This window comes from Nanorana parkeri, unplaced genomic scaffold (genome assembly GCF_000935625.1).
Source record: "Nanorana parkeri isolate BGI_ZX_2015 unplaced genomic scaffold, ASM93562v1 scaffold1538, whole genome shotgun sequence".
Lineage (NCBI taxonomy): Eukaryota > Metazoa > Chordata > Amphibia > Anura > Dicroglossidae > Nanorana > Nanorana parkeri.
The window spans coordinates 143,179-170,602 of NW_017307806.1; the positions used below are offsets into that span (position 1 = coordinate 143,179).

A 27,424-nucleotide genomic window follows, 5' to 3' on the forward strand; every position below is an offset into this window, starting at 1 on the left:
TTTGATTCAATTTTGACCTTAATCTGTATCTTGGAAACTAGAGCCAATTAATACTCGGGACTTAATTTTCCTTTATTAGTATCCCAATTCTGGTAAAATGTAGCTACTTTCATTTCCACGGCTTTCTCCTTGTAGACCAGTGGATTTATGTGCATCTCTGAACTGATGACCCTACAGGTTTTTAAAGTGTCGTCCATGCACTTTTGAGGTACTAAATTTTGTCCCCTTCAGACGCAGGCAATTTTGAACCTGGGCATGTTGGGTATCGATTTTACTCGTCGTAACTAGGGATGTCCCGATGCCACTTTTTTCAAGACTAAAAACTTTCCCTCATGTACTTGACGATACCAATTACCGATACTTTTTCTTAAAGGGCAGGTGACATTTTAAAAAAAAAACAATACAGACTAATGATTTTAGGCCAATTTCTTTATGATTATGAAGAAATTTATTTTAAGACTGTTTTAGAACAATAAAACATTTTTATTTGCTTTCACACAGCTGTAGTGAAACTACAAATCCAATCATGCTGGGAACATTTAACCTATTCATGTTTTCAACCGCGATCGTGTGGGACCGTCCAGACAGTATTGCGGCAAGAAATCGTGCGATCTGATTGGTGGCGCAATCGGTGGTGGTGTGCGATTCCGTGACCGCCCAGCCATCCGCTCGGTTTCGTGCACGATGACCGGGCGGTCATGGATCGCGCACCACCTCCAATTATTTTCTAATGGCACCCCAGTCATGTCAGGCAGATTGCGTGGTTTCCCTCACCACGTTTATTTGCATGCAGATGATGGGGGCAGCGGGGCTGGTTTTCAATTTTTTTCAGTTTTTATTTCCTTTTGTAAAAAATTTGATTTTTCATTTATTTTATTATTTTTACTTTATCGCCTTTTTTATTTTTTTTGTTCCATTTTTCTATTAGTTATTTTTTATTTTATAATTTACTTTTTTTAACTATTTTTTTGCACTTAACTTTATTGCTATCACACAGGGGCTAACAAGCCCTTGTGTGATAGCATTTGGAGGTGACACGTACCATTTATTGACCCTGACACCTCCAACACAGGGGTTCTAGCACAGTACTGTGCTAAAACTCCTGTGACAAGAACGAGCAGCGGCCGGGGATAGAGGCTAAGGGAGGTGACAGAGCTTGTCACGTCACAGCTCCACGCGTCCGGCTCTGTCACCGCTCCACGCCCCCCGCTCTCGCTTGCCCGGCACCCGGAACTACATTTCCCGGGTGTTTCGCTATACGAATTCAACGCGCTATGTATCGGGGCATTTTCACAAGTACAAGTGATGCCCTGTATCGGTCCCTATACCGATGCTAGTATCGGGATATCCCTAGTCGTAATTTCATCGTTTATATTTTACAGAAAAAATGGATATTGTGTTTTGGGGCACTAAAATTTACTTAAGTGCATTTTTCACAACATTTGTTCATTTGATTAAGGGTTGCACCAATATCGTACAACATAAAAGTTTGCAACTGCCACCATTTTATTTTACATGGTGTTGGCTTTTAGAAAATAATGTTTTGGGGGGTTTAAGTAATTTTTGGGCCTAAAAATCTGGATTAAATCATGTGTGCAAAAAAAAAGGCCTGGGCAGCGAAAGGGTTAAAAGAGAAGTATGGGGTAACCTTTTTACCCCATAGTTCTCTTCAGGGTCACAGACCCAAAGCTCAGTATATAGCGAGCTATTGAACGCTATTGAGCTGTAGACCAAGATCGCCGCAGCCGGGACGGATCCCGACAATGCTGTCGAGATCCACCCAGCTGCGTGAGTGACAGCGGGCTCTGCCTAACTAGAGGCAGAGCCAGTTGTACCCGCTCCCTCATCCATTCCTCCACTCAGCGCTGGAGGAGCAGAGAGGGGGGAATCTGTGCAGGGAGTGGTGACTGACTCAACGCTCTCTGCAGGGAGACGGTCGGAAAGTGAGCGAGTGATGGTATGCATTCGCTCACTTCCCGATTGATAGAGCTCACCTGGAACAGTTTCATTGTCACAGGTCGGCTCGAACTATGAGGTTGAGTGAAAATCACTCGCCTCATAGTTCTCCTTTAATGAGACTTGGCTCTTTACACAAACAGAAAGGTCTGCATGGGCTGGAACAGTGGTAATAATGGGAGATCTTAACTACCCTGAACAGTAACAGTATATAACAATATAATCCATGAAAACCTGTAAAAAAAAAGAAACCAATTAAAAAAAAAAAACTTCTGCTAGAAAACAATATTATAAGCAATAGCCAGCATGAATTCATGAAAGACCCAAGTTGTGGAACAAATTAGCTTTTTTTTATGAGAAAGTATGCAGAAACTTAGAAGAGGTGGCTGTGGATATAGTATACTTTGCTTACTGTAGCATAGTTCCGCTCGAGCGGGAAACTGGCTTTGAATGTAAACACCAGCGATGGCTGTTTACATACAAGCGTTCGGGCGTCTGTAGAGACGCCTGATCGCTTGTAATATGGGGTCGGGTGTGCCCCCCCCCCTCCGCTGCTGGCGATACCGGGCTCCGCTGTTCCCGGTGTGGGCCCGGGACCAGCACAGCAGCTCTGCGGCCGGAGATCAAACGGAGCTCAGTACACGAGCTCCGTTTGATCTCCTCTTCTGAATGCAGGCATGTATTGTGTGTATTACATCACTTCCTGCTTTCAGTGTCACTCTCCGGTACAGAAACCGGAGAGAAGCTGGTGAAGCAGGTCTCTGCTTCATCAGCTTCTCTGGGGGTCCCAAGGTGACCGGGGTCTTAAAGAAATGTCTCCATAAAGAGGACCTGTCACTGCAAATTGGCTATCACATAGGGAGCTTGTTTGTTTGTCTATTTACCGGACGTGTTTTATGTTTTACCAAAAAATTGGGTAATAATAAATAATAATAATAAATGTTTTATATCATAACATAGGGAGAACAGGCTTTTTTTCAAAATTTTCGATACTTTTTTCATTATATAGTAAAAAAAAAAAACCCGTAGTGGTAATTACATGGCGGAATAAATGTCAGTCAAAGTACTGCAGCGCTGAATACTGAAAAATGGCCTGGACAGGAAGGGGGTATAAAGACCCCGGTCAGCAAGTAGTTAAAGACCGTATTCAGAGAGTACTAATTAATGAATCATACTCCGAGTGATTGGAGTAGTGTTTGGACAGTACTTTCTAACCTGTTTGTAAATGTTGGGAATTTGGAATTAAAGGTACCATTTCTGTGTTTGCAGATAACACTAAACTATGTAGTGGAATAAAGTCCCTACCAGATGTCTGATTTACAAGCTGACCTGGGTGCACTGTTTAATTGGGCAACTGCATGCCAAATTAGGTTTATTGTTGATAAATTTACAGGTATGCACTTGGGGCTAAAAACATGTGTGGACAAACATGTAGGTGTTCTAGTAGATCATTGACCTAACAGTGTACAACACCAAGCTGCAGTTGCTAGAGAAAGCAAAATACTTTCTTGTTTTAAAGGAGACATAGACGAAAGATAGAGACCTAATCTAGCTCCTGTGTAAAGGGTTAGTCCGAACATTTGGTCATTTTGAATATACCATTTTTGTGCAACGGTCCACAAATGGATGTTCCAGAACTGGAGAGAGTGCAGAGAAGAGCAACTAAACTAATGATCGATATGGATGACCTCAGCTATTAGACAAGATTACCTGAACTAATTTTATTGTCCCTACAGAAGCAGCAGTTTAGAGGGTGAACTTATCACATTGTATAAATACATAAATGGTCTATATAGTAAACTTTGTGAAAAGTTGTTCACTTTAAGGCCCCATTCACGCCTAGGCGTATTGTAATATGCGCGTCTGTCGCGCAACCGCCACGCGGTTTTTTACCGCGATTCGCGGTAAAAAAGTCGCGCAACCTTCGCGCGATTCCAAAGGCTACTTGGCTGTATCCCAATGGAAAACGCCCTACAAAACGGCCCAAAGTAGTCCCGGGACCTTTTCAGGCGTGGGCCGCTTTGTAGGGTGTTAGGCGTATTTCCGCCCATCCCTAGGTGGGAACGAGGGCATTGACTACAATGCTATTTATTTTTTTTACCGTTTTGTATTGCGTTCATCGAGCGCAAAACGGTCAGGTGTGAACGCAGCCTAAGATCATTGCAAATGACAAAGTTGCACTCTTCACATCTACCTCCACCTATGGAAAGGCTTATTTAACGTAAGGGCTATGAAAATATGTAATATATTTCCACATGAGCTATTTCCAGCAAACTCTGTAGTTTGTGGATGTGTAAAAATAAAATGGAAAAAAAATACTTTTGTCTCCCGTTCATCGAAGGACACAGGGCAACAGATCGTAGATCCTGAATGGTAGGGTATATCGCCATCTGCAGGAGTAGGACGCTAGGCACATAAAAGACAAGACAGCCTAGGGGCGGCCCCTGCTGGTGGCCCAACCCCCCACTTGCTGACAAGTCTCCAGTTTTTTGCCTAGAGTCAGGAGCAAAAAATGTGTTCCTTTCTTCCGTTTGATTTGTTTTTTCTTCTAGCAAGTGTCCCAAGGCGACATGCTGGATGACCATGGATCCTTGTAGTCTCCCCCAGGTGACCGACGAGCGCATGCACACTCTGCCACGGTGGGTCGGCTGCAACATCTGGTCCCCCCTTGACGCCTACGGGTTCGTCCCGGGGGGTGCATATGACAGAGGGTCCTGGCCTACCTGTCACGGCGCTCCCCGTAGGCTGACGCCGTCGCGACTACGGTCGGGGGCGTCCTTTCTACCGCCTCCCTGCTTATCCTGGTGATGGAGTCCGGCCTTCCCTCCACAGGGGGGTAGGTATGGGGGTCTGCGGTGGATGTGTAGCGGGGACCAGGAGCTAAGGTAAGCTTGGGGGCTGCGCTGTTCTCTGTCACAGCTGCAGCCTCCTGTCTCCCCCCTCCCTTCCCCCCTGCCTCATGGTGCTCGGGCCCCGGGGGGACATGGATGGTGCCTGTGCGGGCCTCCTTTGAGGGGACTTGGGCTCTGGGGGAGCTTGTATGGCCCCATCAGTGTGGTGGCCGCTCGTTCGGCGGCCGCTACTAGAGGCCCCGGTCTGCTTGCGGCCCTCAGATGGCGGTACGGCCGCCATTTTGGATGTGGGCGGGCGCCCCTCTTGCCTCATGGCTATAACTTAGGTTGCCCTTGGAGCGCTTATGTGCGGGCTTCCTAGTCGGGGACTTGGGCTCTGAAGGAGCTCCTGTGGCCTTTTCTGTGGGCGGCCGCATCTGTGGCTGATGCCGCTCGTTCGGCAGCTGCTACTCGGGGCCCCGGTCTATTTGCGTCCTCGAGGGGGTTGCCATCTTGGATCTGGGCAGGTGCCCTTTCTCCCTATGTCAATTCCGCCCGGGCTTCCTCTCAGCCTTGGATGGATGGGGAGTGTCTTTCTTTTGGCCTGGGACGCCGTGGGAGCAAGCAAGACACAGGGTGCAGCTCTCCTCCACCTCCAGAGTCGGACGGCTGGTGCTGGGCTGAGACAGTGACGCTGGGGGTCGTGAGTACTACGGGGTCTCTCTCTCGCCTGTGGTGGTTCGCAGGGATGCTTCTCCTGCATTGCCTTGTGAGGGCTGCTCTGCGGACCCCTCTCTGTGCGCCTCAGGGTCCTCTGGGGGGGAGGGGGGGGGTGGTCGGCACCGCTCTGTCCTTGGAGGAACCGCGCTGTCCGCCTAGGAAACAGGCTTTGCCATTGCCGTCCCCTGCCCTGTCGGGGGAGGAGGAGGGGGAACTTCCGACGATGTCGCCGCCGCCGCATCCTGATCCCGGTGATTCCTCGCAGCCTGATTCGGCCAGTGAGGATGAGGCAAGGCCCACTTTCTCCGCTCACAAGCGGCTTTTTCGCTCTCCGACAAGGCCGGGAAGTTTAACAAATCCTCCTTCACAATCTTCCAAGCGTCCATGGCAGCCTAAGTCTGCCAAGTCTGCCGGCAAGCCCCAGTCCACATGAAGGTCGCGCCCCGACTCTGGTTCTCATGTTGGGGGCACCTTCGGCTCTTTGCGGATTTTTGGTTGGCCCATGTCTCCGACACTTGGGTCCAGGAGCTGGTTTCTTCGGGCTACAAGATCTAATTTCTGTCCTGTCCGGGGGAACAGGTTCTTTCCGTCCAACACGCGACCTTCTCCTCCGCGGTTGGCGGATCTTCGTCGCACTGTTGCAGACCTTTTGTCTCGGGGTGATCATGCCGGTTCCAACCTCGGAAAGGTTCAAAAGGTTTTATTCCAACCTGTTTACTGTGCCCAAGAAAGAGGGGGTTCGGCCCATCCTGGACCTCAAATGTTTGAACACCTTTGTGCAGGTCCGTCGGTCCCGGATGGAGTCTATCAGGTCCGTGGTGGCCTGGCTTCATCAGGGGGATCTGCTAGCCTCCATCGACATCATAACTGCTTGTTACTTGAGACTTGTCAGCAAGTGGGGGGTTGGGCCACCAGCAGGGGCCACCCCTAGGCTGTCTTGTCTTTTATGTGCCTAGCGTCCTACTCCTGCAGGTGGCGATATACCCTACCATTCAGGATCTACGATCTGTTGCCCGGTGTCCTTCAATGAATGGAGAGAATTCATTGAAGGACACAAGGCAGTCCCGGTGAGTACAAAATCCTTTTTTTTCCTTGTTGGACCATGCTTTTTATAAAAGGTTTTTCCTTTCTCTGAATACACTTTTTTTTTCATGTTTATATTTTTGTGTACAGTTTATGTAATTGTAGCTATAGATCAGCTTGGTGGGCTGGTAGTTGTGTATTTTTGGACCTGCATTAATATTCATTCATATACCAAATACCTTGCAATGCAATTGCAATACAACAGCTGATTCTGATTGGTGATTAGTATGGAAAAGCATTTTTTAATTTTTTTGCTTCTTCGTGAAGCAGGTGAAACAAGTTGGGCACTTTTTTACTTTGATTTAGCAGTATATATTGCGGTCATGAAATAAGTGGTAAGGGGGTTCAGTGCTCTCTTCTCTATCTCTATATGCAGAACCTTGGGTCACCTAATATGAGTATACAAAAGGCCCCTGTTTTACTGTTGCGACATAATAAGTAAGAATATTACACAAATTTCTCACCTGATCCTGTAATAAAGCTTATATATTGGTATTTGCACAGTGAATGTGAACAATGATTTGTTTAATAGTTTCATATCCACTGTTTAAATGGTATGTTTTATTCATCCATCTGTAAATATGTTTGGTCATACCACCATCTACAGTGAATTTATCATTTACCTTTACGACTGTTTTGGATATTTAGCATGATTATTGGCTCAATCCATATTAGGCATACTGTGTGACTGAGAATGTACTTAAAATGGTGTTCTGGTTTCCAGTAATGCTTTTCAATAACTGTAGAAATGTTGTTATTTTCAGGTGATGCCAGTGAGAGTGCTGAAGACATCTTTATTCGAAAGGCAAAAGAAGGAATGGATGGTGATGAGGCTCAGTTCAGTGTGGAAATTCCAGTTACAAGCAAAGCCTATCTATGGGCAGACAAATACAGGCCTCGTAAACCTCGATTTTTTAATCGAGTACACACTGGCTTTGAGTGGAATAAATACAACCAGACCCACTACGATTTTGACAATCCCCCACCAAAGATTGTGCAGGGCTACAAGTTTAATATTTTTTATCCAGATCTGATTGATAAAAGGTCCACTCCTGAATATTTCCTTGAGGCTTGCCAAGAAAATAAAGACTTTGCAATTCTAAGGTTTCATGCAGGGCCTCCTTATGAGGACATCGCATTCAAAATAGTAAATCGTGAGTGGGAGTATTCTCATCGACATGGTTTTCGCTGTCAGTTCTCAAATGGTATTTTTCAATTGTGGTTCCACTTCAAGAGATATCGATACAGAAGATAGGTGTGTAGTCACTTGGAAATATGTTTTTGGACCGTTTGTTTATACTAAGAAAAGTTTAGGACTAATTCTTTTTTTGAGGGTGTGCCCAGTGTTTGTATATTTAGCTCACATTATACTGTATAGTATTCGATTTGTATGAGTTAGAATGCTGTTTTTAGAATTAATTAAAATTTTTCATAAAAAAATAGATTCTTTATTTGGCTTGCCTTTTTCTTTTCTTTAAAAAAAAAAAAAGTTTACTTAGAGATGTATTCTGTTTTGGTCTATAGCTCATATGCTCCCATCACTAAAGATATTTATTACGAGTCAACACCTTTTTCCTTGTGTGCCATTACCATTGCAAAGAATTAATGGAACACAGGGAAACATTAATAGTAGCCCCAGATGAAGTCAATTGTGACGCCCAGCCAGAATATTGGGATAAACCTTCAGAATGTAATTACTTGTTACACAATATACATTTGGGATAGGAATTTTTTTTTTTTACAAAAATGTATAATTGGATATTGAGAATATCTATTGTGATGGTGCCAGTAAATTGTCAGCATGATTAGTACAGGAACATCGTAATGTAAGAAAGTTATCACACACACCTGTCTGACGCAAAGTCAAGAGCTATCAGGTAGTTTTCCTGGAGGGGTATTTCTTTGATGAAACTAGACAAGTAGGCCAAGTAGGCAGGCTCATTCTTAATGACCTACCAAATGAAACACAATTATAATAAATAAAAGTTTTGTAAATACCCTATTCTCTGCCATTGCAACATCTTGATTCTTTTTTTTTTTTTTTTTTTTCAGCCATTGTAGATTTGCTGTGTGGTTCGGATCATTGTCTTGGTGCATGACCCAATTATGGCCAAGCTTTAGCTGACAGACAGATGGCCTCACATTTGACTCTAAAATACTTTTGAGTCGACCATGAACTCCTCTGTAAACCAAAGACTGCAAGGTGCCCAGGTTCAATGGCTGCAAAACGAGCCCAAATCATCACCCCTCCTCCACCACCGTTCTTGACAGTTGGTATGAGGTGTTTGGCCATAATGCAGAGCCACGTTTGGTGAAAACCAAACATAGTATATATCAGCCCGAACATCTCCACTTTGGTCTCGTCTGTCCAAAGGACATTGTTCCAGAAGTCTTTTGGTTTGTTCAGATGCAACTTTGCAAACCTAAGCCATGCTGCCATGTTCTTTTTAGAGAGAATAGGCTTTCTCCTGGCAACCCTTCCAAATAAACCATACTTGTTCAGTATTTTTCAAATTGTACTGTAATGAACATTAACATTTAAGATGTAACTTATGGGTTTTTGCAATTTCTCTGAGCATTGCACAGTCTGAACTTGGGGTAAATTTGCTGGGAAGTCCACTCTTGGGAAGATTGGCAACTGTCTTGAATGTTTTCTAATTGTGAATAATCTTCCTCCCTGTAGAATAATGGACTTTAAATTGTTTGGAAATGGCCTTATTACACTTCCCATATTGATGGGCAGCAACTATTGCTTCTCTAAGATCATTGCTGATGTCTTGCCTCTTTGGCATTGTGTTAACACACACCTGAATGCTCCAGAGCAGCAGACTGCTAAAATTTCGGCCATCTATTCCCCCCAACAGATTCCTCCATCTATGCTAAACCGTGTGGATGGAGGAATCTCCCACTGGACCAAGCTTCAGTATCTTGGTAGTCGGCCCCACTGGCTCTCAAAGTACCTGAACAATGCCTGCATCCAATCAGATTGTTCAGGTATTATAACAGCCAGCGGGGCCGACTAGCAACTGCGGCTGTCTGAGCGTCAGAAGCAGAGCGGAGAGGGGGGAGCTGTACGGGGATCAGAGCGAGTGACTGAACGTCAGGAGGAGAGAGCGACACTAGTATCGAGATCCTCCGGCGGCTGAGCTGACAAACAGGAGCGAGTGTGGGAGTTGATTGATTGGGCTGTGACCGGGTCAGGCGGCTGAGTGAAGAGGAGAAGGAGGGAGAGAGAACACATGCATGGGGCTGGAGGACTGATCGGCTGAGAGTAAGTGGTGAGCTGAAATAATTGGTGATTGATTGCACTGAATTGGTGATTGATTGCACTGAATTTTACTATAGTTGCAAGCCTCACTGAAATATAATAGGAGTCTGTGTGAGCAGAAGGCAGAGTGGCATTGCAGGGGCAGGCTGAGTTGGGGCTCTGTTGGACTGTGAGTTGAAAGGGGACAGACAGGGCCGCCGTCAGGGGGGTATGGCCGATAGTCATGTAAGGGGCCCAGCCAGCCACCGGGGCCCGCCCGGGACCCTTACATGAGTATCAGCCGACGGTGGAGGGCGAGGACCGCAGCTCTTACAGCGTCGGCGTACAGTAAACTTGGTCCGGTCCGCCCCAACCCCCCGCCCCCTCTTGGTCCTGTTCAGTTGATACCTTCCTGTGCAGAAAAGTTTTTTTTGGGGGCGGAGCTTGGGGAATGAGCACTGAGAGTGAGGCGGGAGAGGAGCAGAGCTGAGCTGCTGGTTCTGGACTGCACTGAAGTGGAAAGGTAAGCAGATGTCTGGGGGAACAGCAGCAGTGTGGTGTCAGACTCTGGGGTGGGGGGCTGGGCCCACTGGGGAGATGGGCATTGGCAGATGACAGCAGCAAGCAGCTGGTGCCCAAGGCTGATAGGGGCCTGACGCTGGAGTACAGCATCGGGCCCCTATTCAGCCTTGGGCACCAGCTGCTTGGTGCTGCCATCTGCCAATGCCCATCTCCCCAGTGGGCCCGGCCTGGGGAGATGGAGTGGGGGGGAGTGTTTGCAGAGGACAGTAGCAGCAAGCAGCTGTTGCCCAGGGCTGAGAGGGGCCCAAAGCTGGGGCCCAGTAGTGGGCCCCTATTTAGGCCTTGTTCACACCGAAAGCATGTGCGTTCCAGAGCGGTAGCTGCTGGAACGCACCACGATCGCTAAGAAACTTCTCCCCGCGTTTTGGGGCGGGAGGGGACGTGGCGGTGCATTGAATTCAATGGCACTGCTTCCACACACCCCTGCCCGCAGTGCGATCGAACGCTTGGCAAGACTTTGGGCTTGCTCTATTTTTTGCGTTTGCAGTGAAATGCAACGCTGCCAAAGTTTTGCCACGCGTTCGATTGCACTGCGGGCAGGGCTGTGTGGAAGCGGTGCCATTGAATTGCACAGCTGCTCCAGTTTTTGTCTTTCAGTTTTGATAATTCCCCAAGAATGTTTGTTTTTTGATGGTTTTAGTTTGAAATGTACCTTGGTGTCCTTCACTAAGGGCTGTACTTGGGAAAATGTCCGCCACAGCATTGACCCATGCCTATCCCTGGCAAGGAGGCGGCCGGGCCCCCGCAGCAGCGGAGGCCTGGCCCTAGCTGCGCATGGCCCCAGCATTGCCGCTCCAGCGGCTTCGAGACAAGGCGGACTGGTGGAAGTGACGACACGTTAGTGACGTCACTTCCGGTCAGTCCGGGGAGGAGGCATGGCACTGAAGGTACAATGTGCCTTGTGATCCCGTACGGGTGATCGCATTGCAGCCAAAGGGCGTGGCTACGTTGCCATTCACTTCAATGGCTCGTCACTCCCACTCCAGCCCGGCAAAAAATGAGCCAGCCGCAATGCGGGCAGTTCAAAGACTCCAGAGAGACAGCGAAAGTTGAGAGAACAAGTTGAGGGGACAGAGGGCTCACTGCAGTGAATATAGTTAATCAAATTAGTAAGATATCAACCATACTAAGGTCCAATAAAAAAAAAAGTAGTGGGGCGCCAGAAATGAGTAAAAATGTAACCCAAACTAACATCAAACTCAAATGTATGTACACCAAGTCTAGCAAACACATTAGAGCATGAAGTTATGCTACTCGAAGAGGACTTCGATATAGTGGGATTAGCTGAAACTTGGGCTACACAATACACAGGACATGCTCACATGGCTATCAATATACACTGAGTGGCCAGATTATTATGACCACCTGACGTATGTAGGCAAATTAGCTATAATTTCGCGCTGAAGTTGCTAGAGGGCCAGACCATCATAAATAGGGAAGCAGGTTGTTTACCACGACAGTAGAAGTGATTTTTTTCTGAAGATATGGGTAAACAACGCGATTTAACATCCTTTGAACGTGGGATGATTGTTGGCGCTTGGAGCGAGTATCAGCAAAACAGCAAAAGAGCAGCTGTTGTTAAAGTGTTTAAAGACTGGACTGTCAGCCGAAAATCTGTGTCTAAGCGTCCGAATTGTGGCCGTCAGTTACTAGTCAATGTTAGGGCAGAATGGAGAGTGGCAAGACTGGTACAAGACAACAGAAGAGCAACAGTGCAGTGTCAGATTCCTTGCATCACCTTTCAACATCTTGTGGAGTCACGAGGCAGCCCAACTAAGTCATCTCGTGGCCCAACAAAGTACTGATGGTGTGGTCATAATAATCTGGCCACTCAGTGTAGAAGGGTACAACCTGTTCAGGAGGGACAGGTTTGGGAGAAGGGGGGATGAGGGTATGCATGTATGTTAAAAATAATCTAACTGCACATACGGGATGACATCACGGCAGAGAGTCGCGATGGTGTAGAACTAGATAAGACCGATGCTAGTCGTAAACTAATTGTGGGTGTGTGTTATAAACCACTGAATGTAGTTGAAGAGGAGGAAGATCAACTACACTCCCAAATAGAAAAAGCTGGGAAGCAGGGTAATGTTGTAATTGGTGACTTTAATTATCCGGACATCAATTGGTCTAATGGAACCTCTCATTCTATAAAGGTGGGCCGTTTTCTGAACCTGTTGCGGGACAATTTCATGGATCAAATGGTTGAGGTTCCAACTAGGAAAAATTCCATCCTAGATTTAATCATTTCCAACAATGTTGACATAATTGCAGACATCGCAGTTAGGGAGACACTGGGTAATAGTGATCACAATGTGATTACTTTTAGGGTTAGTTCACACCATATGCAGTGCGTTCCGGTCCGATTCTGGCCGGAACGCACTGCATCGCATTGAGGCCGGCTCACTTTGTTGTGGGGCAGGAGGGGGCGTGGTGGGCCATTGAACAAATGGCACCGTAGCCGTGCTCTCCGGCCGCAATGCGGATGCAATTGGATGCAATTTTTAAATTTGATTTACTTGTGGCGGCCATATTGATTTTAGGATCGGGCCAGTTTCTACAACCGTGGCAGAAGAGGTTGCCCTGGACATATGCACAAAGTTTTGAGTTATTCTGATATATGGTTTCAGAGTTTAAGTTGTTGACATAATATTGCACAATCCAAAATAGCCGCCAAACCATGTGATCAATAGAGCTATAATGAGCAGATGTGGCAACAGAGCAAAGTATAAGCTCACAGGGCAAGTTGTACATCTGTAGCTTTTGCGGTTCTGGAGATGCAGGTTTCTGAATAGTTCACAAAAATCGTCACAAAAACCAAGATGGCTGCCATATCATGTGACCTATGACCTTTATATTATAATAAGCTCTGCAGAGCACAGGGCTGTACCACTGTGCAAAGTTTCATGAGTTTTTGACTTGCAGAGCACTTGTTACAGGCATTTGAAATAATAACAATAATCTGAACAGATACAATAGGTTTCTAGCAACTTCGTTGCTTGGCCACCTACCCTGTTTCCCCGAAAATAAGACCTACCCTGAAAATAAGACCTAGTACTATTTTTGGGAATTGCTAAAATATAAGACCTACCCCGAAAATAAGACCTAGTTGTGACCATTCCCAGGGCCGGTGGTGGAATAAGGGGGAACTTGAAGAGCCGCGGGAGAGAATCAGCGCTGCCAACCAAGCCGGCGCTAGAGGAAGCGAAGCGGCACCGGAGGGAGCAGAGCCGCATAAGCCGATGCCTCCTCTATAGTGCTGGCTCCTGTCACAGGCGGAGTGATACCAAATGCACTCCGCTCATTCTGGCCAGCGATTGGTTATCACATTGCTCTTGGAAAGGTACGGCACCCCTAATTGCCCTGATCATCATATTTTTGTACATGAATACATGTAGACTTTTCTACATGAATAAGTGCGGATTGTTGTACATTAAAAAAATAAACAAAAAAATAAGACCTACCCCGAAAATAATACCTAGTGTGTTTTTTTGATCCCAAAAAATATAAGACAGTGTCTTATTTTCGGGGAAACACGGTAATAAATATAGCTTCAAGCAGCATAAAGGTGGCCAAGCAGTAGAGCCGGTCATAGCGCATGAGAAGATAATGTAGTTAGAGAGAGAAAAAAACACATGATTTTATGATTTAAAACAAAACAAAAAATCGAAATTCAAAATGGCCGCCGACCTTGATGACCTCTGGAAGCCATATTGTATTTGGCAGTTATGATGTTGAGTTATATGTTGTGTTGCGATATATCTTATTGGACTTTTTCAGACACACATAGATTTGCAATAAAGATGGAGGTTTTGTTTGTTTGTTGATAGAAAGCTGGGTTCATACAATGGAAGATGCCACCTAAACAAACCAAACTGGTTTTTCACAATGGTGTAGCTTGTCCTGTATTGATTCGTATCATAATGGGATGGTGATCATAAACAGTCACACCTAGCCTGGTCAAGACTCAAATCAAATCTGGACTACTGATGGCAATTTATGGTACAACACTGCCACCTAGAGGTGGGAAAGTGAAATGCATTGTATTTCATTTTCCTAAAAGTGAATGGGGCGGTGCTTCCAAGTGTGTGAAGCTGAAAGGTTCGGGCACTTCACAAGACGAGAGGACTTGCTTCAAGACCAGGACATACAAAGGATTTAGCAGAGAATGCAATGAGAGGCCATTTTCCTAAGAACGCCTGTGCCAAGAAGTCCTGCTCATCACGGAATTTGTGGAGCTTGTAGCCTGAGCTAAGTACATTTTCAGTTTTTCCCCTCCTAGAAAGCATTACATGTACTAGAAAGGATAGTGTAGTGGGTGCATGTGATAGTTTGTTTGTAGCAGCCTGTCTTGTTTATGTATTTGTTTGCTTTTCCTGTAACTAAGTTTATACACGCAGCATTTTCGCCAAGTAAAGTACTTTTAATGCTACTGGGTCAGTTTCCTTGAAGCTTTACTGCAAGAACAGACAAATAGAAATTAAAGTTTTGCCAAGCTTTACAGCTGGACTCGTCCTTGAGATAAGCTTTACGTCTCTGGGATTTGTAGTCCAGAGCATTACATTTGGGGGCTCGTCCGGGATTGCAGTGAACTCAACTGAAGCAGACTTGTCTTTAGGTTTTGTACTATAGCCAAGTTGGGGCGTGTTGGCCAGGATTTTTACTAAACCTAGTTGTGTTTTCTGTAGTGTTTTCTGCTTGTGCTAGGGAAAATGCTGCATAAATTGTTTAGGAAAATCAAGACTGCAGATGTTTCTGGTGTCCAGGAGGGGGTGTGCAACCTGCAGAAACAATTATCGGGGAAATCTGCAAGGGTTACCACCAGTGATGACATTAGCCTAGGGTTAGATGATATGGAGCAGACCCCTCCCACTAGTCCCATAGTAATTCCCAGAAATGTGCAGGAACCCAAACAAAAATCCCTTTACCCTGGGGAGGAGTTAGAGAGTCTCAGGAAGGGGAACTGGGGGGTTCCTTATACTTTGTGAAGGGAAGGTGGGTCTCCAGTAATAGCAGTAAGAACAGTGGCAGCTGGAGACCGAAGGCCATTTGTACCTGTCACTGTATGTTGGGGGAAGTCCTCTTCTCCCACACATGTAATGGCTTTTAGTAGATACTGGAGCTGAAGTTACACTTTTACATGGTAATCCCTCCCTTCACAAAGGAGAAGTGATTCATGTAGAAGGTTTGGGAGGGCAGACCACACCAGCAATTAGGACACGTGTGAAACTGTCTATTGGAAAGGGACCGGGATTTTGGACAAATGTTTTAGTGTCAGAATTGCCTGAAAATATTCTTGGTATGGATGTACTTCAACGTCAGTCAATCCAGACTGAACGTGGTACATTCATATTCGGGTATCCACACAAAGCGTATCTGGTAAGGGCTGTGAAGGCTGTGGTCAGAGGTCATGCAAAATGGACCCCTGTCTACATTCCTCCACCAGAGAAGCCAATCTGTCTTAAACAGTACAAGCTGCCAGGAGGCCACAAAGAAATTGGAGAGACTATTCAAGAACTGTTGAGAGTAGGGATCCTTAGACCTGCTGTAAGTCCTTTCTCAGCTCCGGTGTTTCCAGTAAAGAAACCGGATGGGCCTAATCGAATGACTGTAGATTACAGAGGTCTAAACAGAGTGGCACCTCCATTGAAATCAGCTGTACCTGATATGATCTCCATCACAGAGAAAATAGCCACAGAGACAGGAGAATATCATGCTGTGATAGATTTGGCTATTGCTTTCTTTTCAATCCCAATAGACCCGGAGTGTCAAGACCCGTTTGCCTTTGTGTGGGACGGCCACCAGTACACTTTCACCTTGCTTCCTCAAGGATACCTTCATTCACCAACAATTTGCCATGGACTGATTGATCGAGATTTGAGCACCCTGAATCTGAAAGTTGCTATGTTTCACTACATCGATGACATCATGATCTCTGGAACCAAAGAGGATGTAACTGAAGCACTGTACCTGTTGATACAGCACCTGGAAAACAGAGGATGGGCTATAAATAGAGACAAAGTTCAGGGACCTGCTACAGAGGTGAAATTCTTGGGAATGATGTGGACTGGGCCACAGAGGAAAATCCCAGAAACAGTTGTGCAAACTATTCAGGGATTGTCGCCTCCTACTAACAAAAAGGAAGCCCAGAAATTCATTGGAGTCGTGGGATTCTGGAGATGTTCATCCCACATCTTGAACTGATATTGAGGCCCATATACAATGTGACAAGGAAAAAGACTGAGTTTTCATGTGGTTCCGGGCAGCGGACCGCATTCCTTGCTGCTAAATAAGCCATCTTACAGCACCAGGGACTGGGACCCGTGAGACCTGGCGTACCATTTCAGCTGGATGTAGTGGAGCAGGATGGTACCATATCTTGGAGTCTGTGGCAGCCAAATGAGAAGAAAGGACAACGGTCTGTACCCATTGGATTTTAGTCCAAACAGCTGACGGGGCACAGAGGAACTATAGTCCTTTGGAAAAGTACCTGTTTGGAGCCTGCACAGCACTCCAACATGTAGAAACCATTACAGAAAAGGAGCCAGTCACCATCCATACTGCATTGCCCATAACAGCATGGGTGAGAGATAATGGACTGACCACTAGGGTAACTGTAGCTCAGAACCAGACTTTGATGAAATGGAAGTGGTACCTTCAGCAGAGGGGTGGTATTGCAGCAGGAGATGTCAGAGACATTTCACAGCAACTGGCAGGACTTGTTACATTCACTAGCACCCAGCCAGAAGAAGACATTCTTGTGCTCCAGCAATCTCCCATTCACGAGGCTCTGCCTTTTGAGTGTCTGTCAGAAGAAGATAAAGAGTCAGCATGGTTCACTGACAGTTCTGCCATAGTAACTTCCTCTGGGCGACAGTGGACAGCAGCATCCTATAATCCAAGTACCGAGACAGTCCTACAAGAGACTGGAATTGGAGGATCCAGCCAGTATGCAGAATTGAAAGCTATAGTAATGACGCTACAGGAGGATTCCTCTTCCCATGTCACAATCTACACTGACAGCTGGGTGGTCTTTAAAGGAATGACAACTTGGATGCCCACGTGGAGGACCAATGACTGGTTAATTAATGGAAAGGCAGTGTGGGGAGGCAAAGACGTCTGGGACTATATCTGGAAAGAAGCCCACTCACGTACAATAAAAGTGGGGCATGTAGATGCACATATGCCCCTAGTTCCAGACTTCGAGAACTACAATAGAGTGGCAGATGAGATCGCCAAAGTGACTGCAGTTGTGCCAATTGATCCAGTCTTGATGAACTTGGCCAACTGGGCCCACAAGCAATCGGGACATTTGGGGCAGAAAGCTACATATGAATGGGCGCAGCAGAGAGGATTGCCCATAACCATGGATATGATAAAAACTGTGATAGGAAACTGTACAGTGTGTGGAGAAGTGTGACAATGGCCATTACAGAAGTATTCTACCGGGACCATTAAGAGGCCCGCAGAGATTTGGCAGATTGACTTCATCGGTCCCCTGCCCAGGGGAAACAATGGACTGAGATATTGTTGCACTGCAGTAGACACCTATTCAGGACTTTTGATTGTCCATCCGTGCAGATCAAGCTGCAACACTCCAATTGCTCCGGAAAATTATTGTTTCTTATGGTCGCCCAAGCGAAGTTCATAGCGATAATGGATCACAATTCACCGGATCTACAGTACAACAGTGGGCCAAAGATTCTGGAGAGTACTGGCTGTGCCACGTCCCATACCATCCACAGGCGACTGGTTTAATTGAAAGATACAACGGGCTATTGAAGGATCAGATGCGCAAGCTTACACCCACACATACACTGACGGGGTGGGATCGGGTCCTTATACAGGCAATTCTGTTGTTAAATTCTAGACCTATAGCCAAATGCACACCGTATGAGAGGATAGTGGGGGCTGGAGCACAGGTTCCACAGTTGGAGTGCAGAATACAGTATTTACATGATGTTCCTAAAAGAACGGGTCCTAATACTTGCAAGATCACTGCTTCCCATGAAATCGAAACAATGTCTGATACGTCTGAAGCTGAGGCCTATCTAGGAATAAGAGGAGATCTGGCAGGAAGGTTTGAAGTTATATTTGCATTGGCAGATGAGCTTCAGGATAGTGATTAGTCAGAGAGAGAGGCAAGAAGCCAGTTAAAGGAGAGATGGTAGCGGAAGGGCCAGGGTCTACTGTTTTTGTGTTGCTGGAAGGAACAGATAACCCACTCTGTTTCTCACTCCATAGGCTGTCTCCGATTTGATCCATGGAAAAGTGGCTTCAGGATGAAGAGAAGAGGAAGACCACGGGAACTGAGGAGAATACGCCTAAAAGACTGGACCTTCTCTCATGAACTTTGCCAAAAGACTTATCACCTCTTTAGTAGAGGAACTTGGGGGGGTTGTTGTATCCATTGTGAATGAATGTTTGGTATGAGTGTCATTAGTGGTTAGGGTACACTCATTTTTTCTGTGTGGTATCTGAAATAGTCCAGGCCGGAATGTGTTGTGATATATCTTAGTGGACTTTTTCAGACACACATAGATTTGCAATAGAGACGGAGATTTTGTTTATTTATTGACAGAGAGCTGGTCACTCAATGGAAGGTGCCTTCTAAACAGACCAAACTGGTTTGTTTCACAATGGTGTGGTTTTCCTGTATTGTTTCCACATTATTGGTATCACAATGGGATGGTGATCGTAAACAGTCACACCTAGCCTGGTCAAGACTCAAATCAAATCTAGACTACTGATGGCAATTTATGATACAACGCTGCCATCTAGAGGTGGGAAAGTGAAATGCATGATATTTCATTTTCCTAAAAGTCAAAGGGGCGGCGCTTCCAAGCATGAGGCCAGTTTTCTCTCAATAAAAAGCCAGTAGCTGAAAGGTTCGAGGCACTTCACAGGAGGGGGACAGTACAAGGAGGCTTCACAAGGCGAGAGGACTTGCTTCAAGACCAGGACATACAAAGGATTTAGCAGAGACTGCAACGAGAAGCCATTTGTAGGCCAAGAAGTCCTGCTCATCACGGAATTTGTGGAGCCTGGGTGCATGTGATATTTTGTTTGTAGCAGCCTGTCTTAGTTACAGGAAAAGCAAACACATACATAAACAAGTTTATACACGCAGCATTTTCGCCAAGTAAAGTACTTTTAAATGCTACTGGGTCAGTTTCCTTGAAGCTTTACTGCAAGAACAGACAACAAATAGAAATTAAAGATTTGCCAAGCTTTACAGCTGGGCTCATCCTTGGGATAAGGTTGACGTCTCTGGGATTTGTAGTCCAGAGCATTACATATGTATAACAAGTTTAACATACTTCACTAGTAATAGAAATGCACATTTATGCAATTGGATGCAATGTCAAAAAGTGATTGGTTTGTGGCAGCCATATTGATTTTGGGATCAGGCCTAGTTTTACAACCGTGCTAGGAGAGGTCGCCCTGGATATGTGTGCAAAGTTTGGAGTTATTCTGATAAATGGTTTCAGTGTTTAAGTTGTTTGCAGAATATTGCACCATCCAAAATGGCTGCCAAATCATGCGGTCACATGACTTGTAATACACATAGACCACTGTGGAGCTAAATATATCCAAAATATAAATATATTTTGGATATATTATATATCCACACATATTAATTTGTATATCTGTAGCCTTAGCGGTTATGACCTATGACCTTTATGTTGCAAAAGTTTGGGCATAGCATAGAGCTCTACCATTGATCCAAGTTGCATCAGTTTGTGGGTAACAGTGCGCTTATAACAGGCTTTTGAAAAAAAAGGCCATAACAATAATAACACTATCTAAACACCATTGGCTTGCAGCGGCCATTTTGATTGTGGGATCGAGCCTATTTCTACAACCGTGGCATATGTGCAAAGTTTGGAGTTATTCTGATAAATGGTTTCAGAGTTTAAAGTTGTTGACAGAATATTGCACAATCCAAAATGGCGGCCAAACCATGTGACCAATAGAGCTATGCTGAGCACCTGTGGCAGCAGATCAAAGCATAAGCTCAGAGAGCAAGTTGTACATCTGTAGCTTTAGCTGGAGATGCAGGTTTCTGAATAGTTCACAAAAATCGTCACAAAAACCAAGAAGTTGCTTGGCCACCTAATAATAATCTTAACAGATACAATAGGTGTCCTTGCAACTTCGTTGCTTGGCCACCTAATAACTAAGCCTGCATGGCTAAATAAAACAGTAAAACAACACATCAAAGACAAGAGTGTGGCATTTAAAAAATATATGATGGAGGGGACGACATTGGCATTCCGGAACTCGGGCTGACTGGCAACTTTTAGCCCAGGGGGCAAGTACAACCCAGAGGCCCATGACCCTCCGGCCCCTGCCGGAACTACAAGGAATGTAATAAAAGATGTAAACATGAAATTCAGGCAGCTAAAATAGAGTGCGAAGAGCATATCGCCACAGTCAGTAAAAGGAACCCCCAAAAATGATTCCAATATATAAACAGTATAAAAGGTCAGAAAAGAGCAGATAGGCCCAATAAAGGATGAAAACGGGAGATTAATCACAACCAAGGAGAAGGCTGAGGTATTAATTTAATTTTTCTCCTCAGTATTCACTCATGGAAAAAGACGGGTTTAATGGAGATAAGAATGTGAGTAGCTTAGTGCGTAAAATACCAGTCGTTGACAGTAGACGGGGTTCAACAAAGACTTGATAAACGTAATGCAAATAAATCGCTAGGACCAGATAACCTGCATCCCAAGGTACTTAAAATCACAAAGTAATTTTTCCCCCTCCCCCCAATGTTAATCAAAGCACTTACCTTAAATTATGTTTTTTAATCCGATCTTCTTTCCTGTCATTTTCATCTGGTCTCCGATCCAGTGCTGACTCCTCTGTCCTTACTGGCACTTCCTGTGCCACGGTGTCTGCATGCGGGTGCACGTGTCCATATACTTACCTTGTATCTCTCCTCGTCTCCCAGCCGAAAATGTGAACTGCGCATGCGCCCGCCCCAAGATGCTTTGCGGCCGCCCGAGGATCTTCACATTTTCAGACGGGAGCGCGCAGGGAAGACTCACGCGAGTATTAACTTCTGTTAAAGCGTTTTTCTTTTTTTTTTTTAGATCTATGCAAAAAAACAGAGGGTTTAATTATCCTTTAAAGATCTCAGCCAGGTTATAGCGAGACCATTATTCCTTACCTTCAAGGACTCCATAATGACTGGTAAGGTACCAATATTCAAAAAAGTTTCAAGATGTCAACCTGGGAACTACAGACCAGTCAGTCCAACATCAATAGTAGGCAAACTGTTAGAGGGAATGATAAAGGACTATTTAGTGGATTTTGTTCATGGCAATGGTATAATAAATGATAATCAGCATGGATTTAGGAAGGACCGTTCTTGTCAGACCAACTTACTAACATTCTACGAAGAGGTGAGTAGAGATCTGGATGGAGGGAGGTCGGTGAATGGGGTATATCTGGATTTTGCCAAAGGTTTTGACACGGTACCACATAAACGCTTAGTACACAAGCTGAGATCTATGGGCATTGATGAAATGGTGTATACATGGATAGAGAAATCCCTACAGGAATGTGTCCAGAGAGTATTGATAAATGGCTCTTTTGTCTCATGAGGTTTAATGTTGATAAATGTAAAGTAATGCACTTTGGGGTTAAAAATAGGCAAGCAGAATACACATTAATGGGAACTACACTAGGGAAGTCAGAAATGGAAAAGGATCTGGGGGTCATCGTAGACCACAGATTGAATAACGGCTTGGAATGCCAGGCTGCTGCAAACAAAGCAAGCAGAATACTGTCTTGTATTAAAAAGGGTATGTACTGCAGAGACAAATCTATAATTTTGCCACTTTATAGATCGCTGGCTCGGCCTCATCTGGAGTATGCAGTCCAGTTTGGGTCACCAATCCACAGAAAGGATGTCCTTAAGCTGGAAAGAGTCCAGAGAAGGGCAACTAAACTAAATAAGGGGATGGAGGACCAGAGCTATGACACAATTTACCAAATTTAACATGTTCACGCTGGAAGTGAGGAGATTAAGGGGGGACATGATTTTGATGTACAAGATGTTCAATGGTGATAGCAACATCAGCAATAAACTTTTTATGGTAAGCTCCATAATAAAGACTAGAGGCCACCAGCTAAAATTGGTGTAGAACAGATTTAAGCACAAGGGGCGTAGGGGGTTCTTCTCAGTTTGAACAGTTAGGGTCTGGAACTCGCTGCCACAGGCAGTGGTTTTAGCTGAGAGTGTTGAATCATTCAAAAAGCATTTGGACAATTTCCTCGGAGACCGTAACATACAGGGGTACAGGTACCCTTAAAAATCAAGATCACACTATCTTGTATCACACGTCTTCTATCTGAACTCTATCTATGCTCTCACACCAGAGAGGGCGCTGTGGAGGATTTCTGCCAGTGAGAGCAAGCACACGCGCGCGCGCGCAGCAGCGTGGGTGACGAGAGACGCCGAGAGGACGGGAGAGGCGGCGGGACCGAGGGTCGGGACCGGGACCAGGGGTCGGCGGGAACAGAGGCCAGAGGACAGCGGGACAAGCCGGAGGACCAGCCGGGACAAGACCGAGGACCAGACGGAGATCAGGAGTTCAGGACGTCAGTGAAGGGGCCTGGTGAGCGGAGGGACCGGAGGTCGGCAGCAGGGACGAGCGAGCACCAGTGGCGGGGACGGAAGGACGTGGAGCCGTGCTGAGGGTGACCGGAGGTCGGAGGGACGGACGGAGGGAGCGATCAGCCTGTGTGGAAGGAGGCAGTGTAAGAAGGAGACGTGACTGGCATCAGGAACAGGTCGTATGAATGTGATTGGGGTGAGGGGGTAACATGCTATTATGCGATCCAAAATTAGGCACAACACTCCCTAAAAAACCTTCGGTAGTCTTTAAGAAAGCAAAGAGCATAAAGAACATTCTAGCCCCAGTAAACTCAGGGTGACCAAGCCCACCAATACTCCGCTTTGATGACCGAATAGGAACGCACAAAGGCAAAAAACCCCAGATGTCTCACATGCCAATTCATATCCCATGGACAAACGCCATTCCAGGACCAGAATGGAAACAAATTCTCCATCAAACAATTAATCACTTGCAGCCACACCCACGTGGTTCCCAATGCCCGTGTGGTTACTTATATATAGGCCGCACAATTCGCCCACTCATACCTCGCATAGGCAAACACAGAAGATTTATGCACTGAATGGCCAGATTATTATGACCACCTGATGTTTGTAGGCAAATTAGCTATAATTTAGCGCTGAAGTTGCTAGTGGGCCAGACCATTATAAACAGGGAAGCAGGTTGTTTACCACGACAGTAGAAGTGATTTTTTTCCTGAAGATATTGGTAAACAACGCAATTTAACAGCCTTTGAGCGTGGGATGATTGTTGGCGCTCGGAGCCATGGAGCGAGTATCAGCAAAACAGCAGAATTTGTTAAATGTTCAAGAGCAGCTGTTGTTAAAGTGTTTAAAGACTGGACTGTCAGCCGAAAATCTGGGTATGAACGTGCGAATTGTGGCCATCAGCAACTAGTCAATGTTAGGGCAGAACGAAGAGTGACAAGACTGGTACAAGACAACAGAAGGGCAGCATTGCATCAAATTACTGCAGATCTTAATCAGGGATCCTCTCAAATGATCTCTGAACGCACTGTTCGCCGTACACTGCATCGTATGGGATATGGAAGCCGAAGGCCTGTTCGAACACCTTTTCTGTCTGCAGTTAACAAGATAAAACGTCTCCAATTTGCACAGGAACACACGGATTGGACAGTCGAGCATTGGAAAAAAGTCATGTGGTCCGATGAATCATGTTTCCAGTTGCATCATGCAGATGGCAGAGTGAGAATTTGGCGCAAACAGCATGAAAGCATGCACCCCACATGCATGACAACTCTTCAAGCTAGTGGGGGCAGTGTTATGGTTTGGGGCATGTTTTCCTGGCATGATTTGGGCCCTTTAATTCGTGTGGAACGACGTCTGAATAGCACAACATACTAAAGTATCGTTGCTGATCAAGTTCATCCTATCATGTTGATGGCGTATCCCAATGGAGATGGCTTCTTCCAACAAGACAATGGACTGGACAGTGCTATTAATCAAGCATGGTGTCAGATTCCGCACATCACCTTTCAACATCTCGTGGAGTCCATGCCAAGAAGAATCGCCACAGTATTGAAGGCAAAAGGTGGCCCAACGAAGAACTGATGGGGTGGTAATAATTAGACATGTGCACTGCCAAAAAATTCGTTTAGTTTCGTTTTAAATTCGGATGTGTGTTATTTTGTTTTTCTGGATTCGGGTGTGAAAGTCAATTCGGATTCGGACGAAATTCGTTAGCGGTAGTTCGTTCGTTTCGTTTTCGTTTCTTATTCGTTTCGTTCATCCGTTCGTTCGTTTGCAGCAAAGTGACATTTGAGGGGGAAAAAATTTTTTCTCCTCTAGTGTCACTTTGCTCCAACGAACGAAATGAATAAGAAACGAAAACGAAACAAACGTCCGAACGAACTACCGCTAACAAATTTCGTAAACGGAAATTCGGATTCGTTTGCATTCGTTATATCTGTAATTCGGAATTTGGATACCTCCGAATGTCTGAATTTTGATTCGGAACGAAACGAATCGCACATGTCTAGTAATAATAATCTGATCACTCAGTGTAGGACAAGGGAATACCGACCACAGCGGTCAACGCCGCTTTCTGTAAAAACACCAGAAAAAAACGCAGGGACTTCAAGTATTCGCAATAGAACACATCCCTGAAAATCACCAGCCCCCTGAAAGATTCCACCTGCTCTGCAAACAAGAAACATATTGGATTTATAAACTGAATACCCTCAGCTCCTCGTGCCTCAACGAAGAATTAGAAATCAGCACCATCATCTAAAACATACGAGAGTTTCCCTTTTCTGTCGCTGCAGCCCCCTAGCACGTGAATTTTCACACACACATTTTCTCTTACAATGAGTCGCACTCCTCCCAGAATTTTTCATCCTTGCCTTCCCACTGTCTCTTCCACTGCCCTTTTTTCCCCATACTATCCTTATACATCTTACCAATTTCCCACACAGTAAAAGGAGGCTACAGTCTCCAGCTCAAATAAGAAAATGAAAAAGTGAAAAATAAATATAAAAGCAAAGAAGTAGTCTCGTTCCTCCAGCTGAAATACAATACTTTGTTCAGCCACTTTGCCAACAGAATTCCCTGTGCACGAACGTTCCCTGCCTACAGCCAATCACGACTGTCTCTGCATTCCCTGCCCAGAGACTTCCACTCCCACCACCTCACTCCAAATAAAAACCGCTAAAGACTATCAGCTCTTCTTACACGGTGTTCTATCGAAAGTTCCAACTTATCGAGTTCTCCAACTGCCTGACTTCCGGTTTAGTTAGAACTAAGAGGTTTGGCGAAGAGAGCTCTTCTGCACGAGCGCCAGCCGCGGCATTGCCCTATACACATACACCACAGCAATGAAGTATTAAAAGGAACTAGCATCACACTAATCCAGCACGTGGGGCACCTGAGATTAATAACGTGCTGGATTAGTGTAAACCTAGTTCATAATAATACGTTATTGCTGTGTGCTATGTGTATAGGGAAATGCCACGGGTGGCCCACGTGCAGTACAGCCTTCTCGCCCAAACCTTTTACTTCTAACAAAACCGGAAGTCAGATCAGTGGCGGAACTACCGCCGGTGCAGGTGGTGCGGGTCAGCATTCTATCGCCACGGCAACCCTCGGCCAATCACAGCGCGCTACTGCCCGGTCCCCGCCCACTCCGCTGGGCTCGTCGGCTGTGAGCGGGAGGGGCAGAGCGTGCGAGAGGGAGGTAATGTATACGGAGAGGGCACCTCTCTATATACACTGCCCCCCCTCCCCCTCTCTATATACATTGCCCCCCCTCTTTATATACATTGCCCCCCCTCTTTAATCCAAAAAGGGGGGGGGGCCTGTCCGCCGGCTGAGATAGTATGGGGCCCACCGGCCGTTGTGAGGAGGGAGCCGCGGAACAAGGAGGCACTGAAGACAGCCCTGCAGGAGGCACTGAAGACAGCCCAATCATGGGGCCTCGGACGGCAGTGAGGACCCAGCAAACAGAAAACACATAGGAAACAGGTGAAGACAGAAGACCAGCCAGAAGAGGTAAGGGGAAATAATGCATTAAAATAATTATTATTTGTAGCCTAATTATGTTGTATACCTATACATATACCTTTGTTGCAGCAATGCAGAATGGCACCCTCTATAGAGGACTACAACTCTCAGCAGTACTTTATACAGAAATGCTATTGTTATATAAAGTATTGCTGGGATGTGTAGTCCTCTATAGACTGTGCCATTCTGCATTGCGGTAAATATTATGGATGCACCAATATATCGGCCGCCAAAAGATATCGGCTGGAAATGGCACTTTTGGCTAAATGCCAAAAGTGCAATTTTTCTGCTGATACAGCAGCGCATCCGTGCTTTCTTTCCTCCCCGCTGGGCGCTGCTCTGTGTCCCAGCGGGGAGGAGAGAAAGTGACAGCCGGCCAAAGTTTGGGGGGGGGGGGGGAAACAAAAAAAAATCTTGCGCCAGGGCCCTTTGTTCCGCCACTGAGTCAGATGGTTGGAGAACTCGAGGAGTTGGAACTTTTGAACACCAGCTTAAAAAAGAAGCTCACGTTTCAAAACACGTTGCCTAGTTACATCGTACACCATCGGGTGTACTGTTCCAGTGTCTTCCCCTCTGTCATTGTGTGCGGCCAGCCATTCCTACACCCTCCATTGTTTTCCCCGCCACCGCACACAGGTGCCTTGCATCCTTCCTGCTCCAGCGGCTATTACCTCACACAGAGTATACACCGAGACACACGCCCCACCATCAGACGCGGGCTTCATGTCTGCACAACCCCACTGCACCTCCAAGCTGAAGCCCTTGTCTCAATCCGTCGCCCCTGACACAGGATGGCAGCTCCTCTGTCTCCCCCCCCCCACCTCCTCTTCTGTTGCC

General features: G+C 45.8%; 1 protein-coding gene across 1 annotated transcript in view; it reads left to right on the forward strand.

Moving 5' to 3' along the window:
• Nucleotides 1-8,052, forward strand: part of CACTIN (cactin, spliceosome C complex subunit) — a 143,306-nt gene extending 135,254 nt beyond the window's left edge. Inside the window, exon 9 of the mRNA XM_018570474.1 lies at nt 7,355-8,052. Coding sequence (XP_018425976.1) covers nt 7,355-7,845 — 491 coding nt within the window. The 3' untranslated portion in view covers nt 7,846-8,052. The remainder of the gene's footprint in view (nt 1-7,354) is intronic.
• The last annotated feature ends 19,372 nt before the right edge of the window (nt 8,053-27,424 follow it).